Raw genomic sequence first — 12,370 nt, 5'->3', positions numbered from 1 at the left:
TTTACTTTCACCTTTGGTCCAGCCAAGGACAGAAGAAAAATATTTTGGCTGAGAAAGACCTCCAAGGCCATCTGCAGTAAAATACATTAGAATACAGAAGTTCCATGAAAAGGGGAACTGTCTGCTTCGCCTATCATTGTATCCCGAAGCAAGTAGTAGGTATCAATAAATATGCAGTGAATGAGGTAGGAATAAACTGAATGCATGGACAGGGTCCTGCAGACACAACAACTAAGGTAGTACCATCACCTCTCAAATGTAGCTAAACATAAAAGAGGTAAATTTACAAGGCTCTCAGAGGACAGTGTTAACTAGCCATTACTTAAGACAGCCTGGCTATTGAGAGGCAGTGCGGTATATAATGTTGTTCACTCATCTTAGGTGAATGAACAAACAAGGACACCTGGATTTTAATCCTCACTCTGCTACTGTAAGTCACCTAGGCTCTCAAGGTCTTGGATTATCCATCTGTAAAAGAGGAAGTAGAACTATATGATGATCACAAACAAAAATATCACATTTTCTTATTTCTTCATAACAATCTGAATGGAAGCTTATTACCAAGTATTCAATAAACATTTGTCAATGAAGATCATCCCAAACTGACAGATGAGGAAACCAGAATTCAGAAGTAATTTGCTCAAGGTCACAGGGTTACGACAGAATATGAACTATGGCCCAGATCTCCTTCTATACCAGCCTAACACTCATGCTTTCCAAGATCTTTTTTCAGTTCAGAAATCCCATGATATTGATCCTCTCTTCCAAGACCACTAAATCCGTAATGATTTAACCATCAAATAATATTGCCTGACATCATTACATTATGAGAGAGCAGGATCAGGAAAAAACAACCACCTGTATTTCTATAATGTTAACTTTGGGAATCAAAAAATCTGAAAAAAACAATTAGAGCAAACCCCTTGTCCTTGCCCAGAACTGAGAGATCAGAAGTATTTAAGATAAATGATGATTTCATTTTAAACCATATGGTCTAAATTTCAGCAACGTGACTTAAAAAAAAAACAATAACAACCCTAGTAACACAACGCTTCCCGAGAGAGTACAGCACATAACTTCTTTAATTTTATCATCAAAGTTGTGCCACTTGATTCAAAGTAGATTCACAAAGTTAAAATGTAAAGGTTGTCTACTTTATTGTTTGTTATTAACAAAACACATGCTTGATATTGAAACCTTGCATATAACTCCTTCCTGGTGCTGTCAAGTCACGAGGGAAAAAAAAAATCTGGCATCACAGTCAATTTTCTAGATGGTTCATAACAGAAGAGTCAAGGTCAAACCGTTGAGTCTCTTTATCCTCCCACCTTGTAATTGAGAAGCAACTAACTGTGAGCTCAAAATACTCTATACAGGTACTCTCACAAATACAAGTATTAGCTGAAGGATCATACTCTGGCCCAGAGAAGTTCTGTGAAGGCAGGCTGACAAGAACAAGAATCAAAGGGTAAGTTGGGCAGATGCTCAGGCCACAACACTTCGGTGACACTCAAAAGAGCAGAAACTTTCACCTACTTTCTAGCAGTTTCGCCACCTATCTAATGAGAATCATCATCTCACCAGATGATTATATGAATCAAATAATATGAGGAATGAAAACAGTCTTGGCAATCTTGCAAAGAAGAAAGTCTCTTGTTATTACTATTTACTAAGTCTGGGCCCGGAAAGTCCCCTCGCCTTCTCGGCTATATGTTCCGCAAGACACTCTTAAAACGAACAGAATACTAATCTCTTCTCCAGACTCCAGGCCGGACAATCGTAGATGCAGCCGGCTAACAAGTCTCTGCTGCCGGAAGATGAGAAGTGAGGCCTTTCAGACCCCGGGCCTAGTGGACTCAACAACGACCGCGCCCCCCAGTCACCTTGTCCTCACCTTGAGGAAAGGAAAGAAACCCTACAAGAGAGAGGAGTGAAGTCCTCAGAAAGGGGTGCCTCCACTCTTCACCTGGCCGCCGTTTCTGAGACCTACGCTTCCCACCGGGCGCTTCCCAGGACTGGGAGAGCTGAGCCGGGGACGCCTTGACCTCGGGCGCGGGAGGAGCGGGCACCGGCGCTGGGCCCGCGGCCGGGACGGGTACAGGAAAAGTCGGCGGGAGGTCGGGCCCGCCTCGCCTTGCCTCGCCCACAGCCGCAGGCACAGTAGGAGGTACCCCGCCCTCGTGAATCCAGAGGTCCCTGAGGTGGCTCACCTGCAGCCGGGTCACCAGTAGACTGTAAGGCGCCATTTTGTGCACTGACAAAGATGAGGTCGCATGAAAATGACGTACAATACTGCGTATTTAAAGCTTTCGGCAAGGGGCGTGGCTTGAAGAGAAACTCGCAACGGTGAAGGTGGGGCCTCTGTGGAGGTGCCAGAGCCCCGGGAGCGCAGTGGGCGGAGCTCCCGTTAGAGACGAAGGCCTGAAAGGAAAACAGCTGCAGAAAAACACTGGCGGCAGTAAATACTGGCCACAAAGATGTATTATGGAAGGACAAACTTCACTTGTCTCTTCCATCCATATCTGGGAAAGGCATTTTTTTCAAAACACTTTTACGTCCCTGCCACGACCTGGCTCGCCAACTACGACGGAGACTCCTGTTTAACTGAAGGGTTTTGATCGCGCGAGAGCGGGCGGAACTTGGTGAAGCCTGGAGGACCAATCACAGCAACCGGGAGGCTGGAAAATAGAGGTTAAAGGGCGCACGGAAGTTCCTTAAACTTCCGGTGGCCGGCTGGTGTCGGAGTTATGGCCAAACATCATCCGGATTTGATCTTTTGCCGCAAGCAGGCTGGTGTTGGTGAGGCGGCTTCTGGCCCCCGGGTGTCTGGGTGGGGACAGTATTAAGAGCCCGGGGGTCGGAGGTTGCCATCTCATTCTTAGGGTTTTGCCTCGGAGGCGCCACATTTCCCGCCTCACGGTCGGTAGCGTGAGAGCGCGCCGATTTGCCGCCTCTTCAAAAGAGGGCGGGCGCGCGCGTGCTGGGAGCCAGAGGCGGACGGCCGAGGTGAGGTCAGGAGAAACTCAGATTGCCTAGGTCCTGGGAGCGGCCTCAGGAGGGTGTGGGTGTGCTTCGGATGGAAGCTTATGAGAGTAAGATGGTTAAGATCCCTCGGGGCTCACTGCAGCCCTTGCTCGAAGATGTCTTTCCCCTCTTCGTCCAAGCCAATTCTAACTGCACCATCTTTGCCTTTGCAGCTATCGGAAGACTGTGTGAGAAATGTGAGTGGAACACGCCCTCCTAAACACCCCACTCCTCCCCCCTCACAGTTTGTGTAGAGCCAGCCAGTGGGCATTTCCAGCAGTGCCACAAAGAGGGCTTTGAGTAGATGTGCCTGGAAGTATGTGAACACTGAAAGCTAGGCTGCAACCGAAGGCCCTCTCCACCTCACCACTCTAGTTCGCGCGTTTTAAACAGGGTTAGGTCTTGAGAAAAATCTTTGACTTTGGACAGGAGATAGCCTGACCTCGTCCCAACACACACATGGTTCTTTACCAGGAGTCATATAGACTTATCGTCTACCAAGTGATGTTCTAAGTTCGTTATATATTGGTTGGTGAATTTCTGTGTTGAGGGGATTGAGGTGGACACTGAGTTGTGAGTTGGCCAAAATAGAGGGTCCTAAAGTCACTCTCAGGTGGATACTAGTGTATATCCCCACAGCAGGAGGAGGGCAGTAGACCTGAGGAGGTACTTGCAAGTGAGCATAATTCCATTCTCTCTTCTCACAGGTGATGGCAAGTGTGTGATCTGTGACTCCTACGTGCGTCCCTGCACTCTGGTGCGCATATGTGATGAGTGTAATTATGGCTCTTACCAAGGGCGCTGTGTGATCTGTGGAGGCCCTGGAGTTTCTGATGCCTATTACTGTAAGGAGTGCACCATCCAAGAGAAGGATGTGAGTGTATACCAAGATTTTCATCTGATCTTTGCTGCTTTTATTTAGTAACTCTTTGACAACGATGACAAACACCTGTGGTCTGTTGGGATTACTATGTTGAGCCGGTCACGTAGGTTATAATTTCATTAAGTTCTGGGAGCTGAGCTAGGTGTAGTCCAATAAAAGGCAGTTATTTTGCATTAAGGGCTAAAATGCAAAAGAAGCAAGTCTTTGTCAACGTCAGCAATTTGGAGAGCCTTCTCTCTACTCCTTTGATGTCTCTCTCTGATTATTCTTATTCAGAAACAACATCCTGCGCTTTGTGAGTCCTGGCACAGTACATAGTGTGTAATATACTCAGTAATTCTCTTTACTGTCATTAAAAATTATTAGAGTGGATGTGGTGACAGTTGAATTTGGGACAACTCGTGTTGATTTCCACTTTAACTGGCTAAAGAATGCCTTTGGTTTGTTATTACAGAATTGTCATTCAGTCTTGTGACATGTTTGCCCCTTGACATTGTGTGGTGGCAGTGGACATTCAATTTCTTTAGCCAAATGCTAGGATAGAGGGCTTGTAGATCTATACTAAAGGCAAGTTTTACTCTTTTTGTTTAGGTTGGAGGCAGAAGGCTTCTTAGGGGGATGGGGGACTGTGCATTAGCTTGTTTTCTTCTTACGGCACAGTGAAAAAGTGTGATAATAGTACCATTAAGCTAATAGAAGGTAGCTGGATACCTAATTTAGGGTAAAGCAAAAGATACCATGATTCTTAATGTTCACACGTGCAAAGAATAGGTAGTTATAGATGTCATTCATTTTTTTTTTTTTTTTGAGAGAGAGACAGAGCAGGGGAGGGGCAGAGGGAGGGAGAGAAAATCTTAAGCAGGCTTCACACCTAGCTCAGAGCCAAACAGAGCTCCATCTCAAGACCATGAGATCATGACCTGAGCTGAAATCGAAAGTCGAACACTTAACTGATAGAGCCACCCAAGCTCCCCTGTCATTCTTTATTCTTCACAACAACTTTGTTAAGTAGGGATTGTTATTATCCCCATTTTACAGTCTCTAACTCAGACAATAAGTGACAAACACAGCCTATCTGACTAAACCCAGTGATGTCCCCATTATACCTTGTCGTCCTTTTGTAAGTCCTTCTGGTAGGATGTGCCTATTTTGAGTAGAAACATCCAGCCTCCCCGGCAGTCTACATATTTGGATCCTGTCTACTCCCAGGAAGTGGAACATACCTGGCCAGATAAGACTGTTCCTTATATCATTATGTCTTCTGATTTTTTAGGGAGATGAGAAAGGTCATAGATAAAATACCAAAAATATAATTTCAGTTGGTGTCCTGTCCTAAACTGATTTGCATTTACCTTTGACTCTCAAAGCATATCCTTATCGATCTGATGCACCAGCTAGGTTGCACTGCTTTAAAGAAAGGACCTTGGTTTAGGTATTTATCTATCTTTTACCTGAGTTCTTGGTACAGTGCTTGATATATATTATAAGCATCGTCCATGTTTTTGGTGCTTCCCCTGTAAGTCATTCATAGGAGTGCTCCGTGTCTGTATATAGTAGGTGTTTGGTAATTATTTGTAATTTATAAACAGTAAAACCATGGAAAGGCAACAGCAGTGAAGAGACAGTATGAACAGCTCTTAAACTAGCTACAGAGTCCTTAAGGACAACATTTTCCTGAACTTTTGCATTGTTGTAGCTAGTGTAACCAGAGTGCCTAATAAATGTTAACTACTGTCTGACTTCTCTGCATGTGGTATGTTAACTGATCGATACCTTTGGATCTTCATGCTTCATTCTGTTCCTGAGGATTATTGTAGACATCACTTCGCCTACTTCATACCGTACAGGAATGTTCTGAGGATGCTTGAGATAGCGCCTAGCTTACATATACTCGGCAGTAGTTTCCTAGGAACACAAAGCAGTCCAGTGACATGATCCAGCCTCTCAGCCTTTCAGATCATTGTGTAGATAAGTGCCTAAGACTTTTTCCTATGCAGAAATCCTTCTGTAACCAAAGCAACCCCAGTTATTATACTCCTCTCCCGCTGTTTTCATAATTTATAAGCGAATTAGACCAGTAAACTAGACAGGTTCTTCTCACTTAGTTTTTCAGCTTCAAGAATAGGCAGGAGTTAGGGAGAATATCTGTGGGTACTGCTGCCAGGGGACTAATTTGTAGCCTCTTATAATACGGCATCATGCTGATCTGATCCCTGCTTAACCCTCAATTTCTTTGCTCCTTTTGCTTAACCATTTTCTTCAGCTTTCCCAACCAGAAGATAAGAATAGCTGCTAACATTCGTAGAGCTCCTCCTGTGTGCCCCAAACTATGCTAAACATTCTTTTCCAAAAGTTCTTCGTGATAAAAACAAGAAAAAGTAGGGCTTCCAGATGTTAAGCAACTTGGCCCAAGGTCACATGGCTAATCAATGGCAGACGTAGGACTAGAACCCAGGTTATCTGACTCCATGTTTCTCATGTTTTTTGTTTCATTATTGCTCCCCTAAAGAGAAAAGTTAAAATTCAAATTATAATTTTTTTCCTAAAAAGAGAAGTGAGATTTTGTTGGCTGAGGATGAACTTTAAATCACAAACCCTGGTAAATATCGAAGATGCTTTCATCCCCTTTGAGAATGGATAGTCAAACTCAAAGCATTCACTCAAACCACCTCACTGCATTACTCTTTGCAGTGTGGTTAAGGATGCCTCTCCCTCTCACTATTTCTACTATTCTCTGCTCCGCTTACTGAACAGCAGAGCCCATTAGACTGATTAAAAATACTTGATATTTTTCAAAGTTAATTCATAAATTTACTTCCTTACAACTTCTTAAACATGGGAAAGTTTTGGGGTTTTTGCCTCTGGGAAACCCTAGTAGTGAAAACACCATACTAAGAGACAGAAAGCCCATATTCAAGTCTTTGCTACAAATGTGGATGACTTTGTGGAATTCTCCAAAAAGGAAGTAATAATCCTTATTACCTCATGGATACATTTATTGAGAGATTGAAGGTCTTTCCGAAGGAAAACATGACACTGTCGTTAAGGTCCCAAACCAATGTACAGTCTGCTTTTTACATGGTATTGACTAAACAATTGTCAAAAGAATGAACAGCATTTGGGGTGCCTGGCCAGCTCAGTTGGTAAAGCATGCAGACTCTGGATCTTGGAGTCCTGAGTTTGAGCTCCACGTTGGGCAGTAGAGTTTACTTAAACAAAAACAAAAAAACAGGCGCCTGCCTGGCTCAGTCAATAGAACATGCGACTCTTGATCTTAGGGTTGTAAGTGTGAGCCCCACATTGGGTGTAGAGATTACTTAAAAATAAAATCTAAAAATGGGGCACTTGGGTGGCTTGGTTGAGCATCCAGCTCTTGGTTTCAGTTCAGGTCATGATCCTGGGGTCTGTGCTGAGCATGGAGCCTGCTTGGGATTCTCTCTCTCTCCCTCTGACCCTCGCCCCATTAAGTTTTTATTTTTTTATTTTTTTATGTTTTTATTTTTATTTTTTTAATTTATTTTTGAGACAGAGCATGAGCAGGGGAGGGGCATAGAGAGAGAGAGGGAGACACAGAATCTAAAGAAGGCTCCAGGCTCTAAACTGTCAGCACAGAGCCTGACACGGGACCTGAACTCACGGACGGTGAGATTATGACCTGAGCTGAAGTCGGACGCCCAACCGACTAAGCCACCCAGGCGCCCCAAGATTTTTAATGAAATTTTAGAAATTAAATGGCCATAAGACGTATTTACGATTCAAGCTACAGCTGCCTAAAATTAAAAGTTCCCTATGCTAGGAATGGGGAAATCTGCCAATCCTCTGGAAGGGCTGAAAAAGGGTGAAATTTTTAGTATTTAGACATGCGGTTGCTAAAAGAGCTACTGGCAGACTTTTGCAGGTATTTTTAAAATACCTTCTAGCTCAGCTCACAAATACTTGTAGGAGCACCTGGGTGGCTCAGTCAGATAAGCATCCAACTTTGGCTCAGGTCATGATCTCACTGTTCGTGAGTTCAAGCCCCACATCAAGCCTGCTACTGTCAGCCTGTCAGCACAGAGCCCACTTCAGATCCTCTGTCCCCCTCTCTCTGCTCCTCCCCTGCTTGCACTCTTCCAAAAATAAATAAATATTTTATACACACACACACACACACACACACACACACACACACACATACACAAAACAAATACTGTTTCAACCTCTAAGGTTTCTTACCAGTCCTTCCATCTTCTCTTCATGCTGTTCATTCACAGCATACTCAGCAAAAGCCAGCCAGTTACAGAGAGCACATCCTCATCTCGCACAACATTTAGACCCTTGGGAGATGTATAGAAAATAAAAGGCAGGAGTGCTTAGGCAACAAAACAGGAAACCTGTGGGTCTGTGAAGAGAAGTCCATAAAAATCAAAGATCTCTTAATCTAGTACATTGGTTTTCCAACTTTAATTAAATTTTTTTTTAAGGTTTTGTTTTGAGAGAGAGCGTGAACAAGGGAGGGGCAGAGAGTGAGGAAGAGAGAGAGAATCCTAAGCGGGCTCGGCACTGTCAGCACAGAGCCCAGTGCGGGGCTCGAACCTAAATATCCTAAGATTATGACCTGAGCTGAAGTAGGACGCTCAACCAGCTGAGCCACCCACGTGCCCCTCCAACTGTTTTTTAATACATAGAGTCCTATCTTCTAAAAGTATCTTACACAGGGGTGCCTAGCTGGCTCAGTCGGTAAAGCATACAACTCTTGATAGCAGGGTTGTAAGTTTGAGCCCCACGTTGGATATAAAGATTACTTAAAAATAAAAAAAAAAAAATCTTTTTAAGTATCCTACACAGAAGCCTAGAGAGAGAGAGAGAGAGAGAGAGAGAGAGAGAGAGAGTGTGTGTGTGTGTGTGTGTGTGTGTGTGTGTGTGTTAGGTTGAACCATAGTGAAATTGTTGATAATTGTTTTTGGCAGTTTCTTAGGATTTATCAAGGGCTGATTATATACTTAGTAACTTACCAAAACTCAGGTAGCCTGGCTCCAGAGCCTACTATCTTGACCTAAACTACGAGTGAGAATGGAGCTACCCAGTTTGGAGGATGGATTCTTATATCACCTCTCAGGACTCTCTGGGGCTCTCTGTAGTTTGTAAACAGTTTGTAAAGCAGTTTGTAAACTGCTCTGGCCCACTTATTTTACAGTTGGGGAATACAACTCCAAAGAGAAGTGACTTGCCCACAGTCATGCAAATCATTTAGGCACAGTAAGCCTAACCAGGCTGTCGTCATAGCATCTCTAAAGATAGCTTAGAGCACTGTCCTATGTAATACCAGACCTTCAGCCGTGATGGGCAGCTGTTCTTTCATTTGTACCAGGACTTTGAATACGGATTACATAGCTTGAGTTCACCTAGGGAACTGTTGGTGGGGCTGAGCCCCCTCCCAGGCTCCCTCAGCACACAAGCTACTCAGATGATAGTTTTGTTGTTGTTGTTTAATTTTTTTTTAATGTTTATTTTGAGAGAGAGACAGAGCATGAGCAGGGAAGGGGCAGACAGAGAGGGAAACTTCGACCTGAGCCGAAGTCAGAGGCTTAACCGACTGAGCCACCCAGGCACCCCCCAGATGGTAGTTCAAGTAATCAGATGTTAGTGTTGCCTTTGCATGTTTAGAGTTTTTTTTTTTTTTAATGTTTATTTATTTTGAGAGGATGGAGGGGCAGAAAGAGAATCCCAAGCAGGCTCTTAGCCGTCAGCACGGAACCCAGTGCAGAGCTCAGTCCCATGAACCACAAGATCATGACCTGAGCTGAGATCAAGAGTCAGATGCTTTAACTGAGCTACCCAGGTGCCCCTAGAGGTTTTTGTACAATATTATATCGATCCCCAAAAAGAGAAATCAACTAAATTAGAAATGAGATGTCTAAGGACTTGATTAATTCATTCATTCTAAAGCCCATCGTCACAGGGAGCAACCTCCTTTAATGTAGGGGTTTAATAAAATCAGACCTGTGAAGGTTTTCTCTAATAACGCCTCCCCCAGTTTTCTTACCCATCATCCCAGATCAACTGATGGAGTCCTCATTTCTGCAGAACACAGCTTCCCGGAGGCTTCACTGAAACCACTCAAGCTCACAAAATGGCCAGGGGAACATGTCATTACAAATCAGATTATAGACCTTCAACAGCCATCTCTAGCACAGGAACACTCTTCCCCCAAGACCATGTGTCAAATTCAGTGAATTCATAAGGACACATCAAGCCCAGTTTTCTCCTACTGTATTTAACATGTAAAGTACTATTTCCTAAAGCCTTCAGGTTTTTTTTTTTCCTTGGTGGTATTCTTCCCTTTCTTGAGCTAGGGGAGGAGAGCTAGAGAGCTTGATCTGTAGATGATTAATACTGTGTCTTCTCACTTGAAAACCCTTTGGATATCTTAAGAGTTAAATTCTACCTCAGCTGTATCAGATTAGCAACAGAAGTGGGCTGAGAATCCAACATTCTTTTTTTTAATGTTTATTTTTGAGAAAGGGAGATACAGAATCCAAAGCAGGCTCCACGCTCCCTGAGAGTCCAATATTGTAAGTGCAGGCCACCCTAGGTAGAGAGTGGACAAGCCCTGGGCACATTCTAGATGCTTAATAAATTCTTGATGATAGATTGAATAGGATAACTGAACAGGTAAGGTAAATGGCTAAACCTATTGATCAAAACGGTTCAGTTCAGACTCAAAGACTTTTAACAACTTCTCTATTCTGTTTTCCAGAGAGATGGCTGCCCAAAGATTGTCAATTTGGGGAGCTCTAAGACAGATCTCTTCTATGAACGCAAAAAATACGGCTTCAAGAAGAGGTGATCGGTGGGTGGCCTTTTCCTCCCACCAAGCTGCTGCAGCTGCCAGAAAAGACACCTACTACCACCAGCAGAGAGTGAGCGGAGCACAGAGCACCACCCGAGTGCCTGTTAGTACACTGGCACCTCTCCACCTCTCCTCTTACCCAGACACGTGGTGGGAACGGGAAAGAAATCTTCACAGAGCACTCTGGCAGACGATAGCAGAGAAAAATTGATAGATTGGTCCGTGATTTTTCTTGAACTCGAGAAACAAGCCTCTGGTTTCCAAATTGATATCTTGTCTCTACACCAAGAGCTTCTGAAACAGGAATCGCATCATTTCAGTCTTTTGTTTGAGGAATTGCCCACGAAGCTAGCGCAGTGAGGAGCCTGTTCTGGGCAGCAGCTCTGATGGCAGCTGCCGTTGATGAGGCATCTGCAGTGTGGTGGGGAGCTCTCACCACAATCAGTGTGGGCATTTAATCTTGTAACGCTTAGCAGGTGGTGCCTGTTCATGTTATTCTTCTAAGAACTTGGAAACCCTTTCTGTTGCTGTTGTATTAATAAAACAGGTGTTTCTTTTCTGGTATTCAGTCACAGTCCCAATTTGACTCTAGGGATTTATTTTAGTCACCTAGGAATTTGTAGTTCAGGGTAGATGCATGGGGATTCATCAAGCACCTTGTTCTCTTATTACTACCAGAAGGAATTCTAAACCATTGACTCCTTTCATTATAGGCAAATCAAAGTTGTTTTTAGAAACTTATTTTTCTTCCTGTTTAACTTGAACTGAAGAAATGGCTTCCAGCAAAATGTGTTCAAGTTGATAAGTTCAGAGAACTGAACAGGGTTGATTTATTTCATAAAGTCCACATATACTCACATCAAGGATATGTTTCCTTTTTTTTTTTTTTTTTTAAGTAAATAAACAGAATAAGGGGAAATTCAGACGCATCCTTCACCCTAACAAGACTAGAGGTGTTTCTGCCTGCTAGAGGTGATCAGCAGGTTATCCTAAAGAGGCACAGTCACTGGGGCACCTGGATGGCTCAGTCAGTTAAGCATTTGACTTCAGCTCTCATCTTGATTTCATTGGTTTGTGAGTTCAAGCCCTGTGGCTCTCTGCTGTCAGCACACAGCCTACTTCCAATCCTCTGCCTCTCCCCTCTCACACTCACTCAAAAACTTTAAAAAAAAATGAAGGCACAATCATAACTTGAGACTTCCAGTCAAGTGGTCTTTGATGCCATGGATTTGAATTTTTAATGTTTTCTTCATTTCTGAGAGAGAGCATGAGCAGGGGAGGGGCAGAGAAAGAGGGAAATACACAATCTGAAGCAGGCTCCAGGCTCAGCTGTTAGTACAGAGCCCAACATGGGCCTCAAACTCACTAGCCATGAGATAACGACCTGAACCAAAGTCAGATGCTTAACCAACTGAGCCACCCAGGCACCCCTGACACCATGGATTTGAAACTGGTTTTGAGTCCTTAGGAATGCAGGGGCTTCGCCCAAAGTTACACTGAAATTTAGTGGCAAAGACAAGGAAAGATATGATAGTCTTCTACTTGTCAGAGCTTTGATTTAGATCAACAAAACTCTTGATTAATTGTGATCTATCAAGGGTCAAAAATTGAATTAAAATATAATCTCTACC

General features: G+C 43.6%; 2 protein-coding genes across 2 annotated transcripts in view; one reads left to right on the top strand and one right to left on the bottom strand.

Moving 5' to 3' along the window:
• ACO2 (aconitase 2) overlaps positions 1-2,616 on the bottom strand; it is a 57,342-nt gene extending 54,726 nt beyond the window's left edge. The window contains exon 1 of the mRNA XM_030320775.2: positions 2,211-2,616. Within this exon, the coding sequence (XP_030176635.1) occupies positions 2,211-2,246 (36 nt within the window). The 5' untranslated portion in view covers positions 2,247-2,616. The remainder of the gene's footprint in view (positions 1-2,210) is intronic.
• On the top strand, positions 2,496-11,303 carry PHF5A (PHD finger protein 5A). The gene is made up of 4 exons (XM_030320780.1): positions 2,496-2,799; positions 3,198-3,221; positions 3,732-3,898; positions 10,647-11,303. Exons 1-4 carry the CDS (start codon positions 2,748-2,750, stop codon positions 10,734-10,736), a joined length of 333 nt encoding a protein of 110 aa, XP_030176640.1. The 5' UTR covers positions 2,496-2,747; the 3' UTR covers positions 10,737-11,303.
• Positions 11,304-12,370: the final 1,067 nt, after the last annotated feature.

Source organism: Lynx canadensis, chromosome B4, assembly GCF_007474595.2.
Source record: "Lynx canadensis isolate LIC74 chromosome B4, mLynCan4.pri.v2, whole genome shotgun sequence".
Classification (NCBI taxonomy): Eukaryota; Metazoa; Chordata; class Mammalia; order Carnivora; family Felidae; genus Lynx; species Lynx canadensis.
The sequence above is the reverse complement of the archived record's forward strand: the minus strand, read 5'-3'. Positions and strand labels throughout refer to the sequence as shown.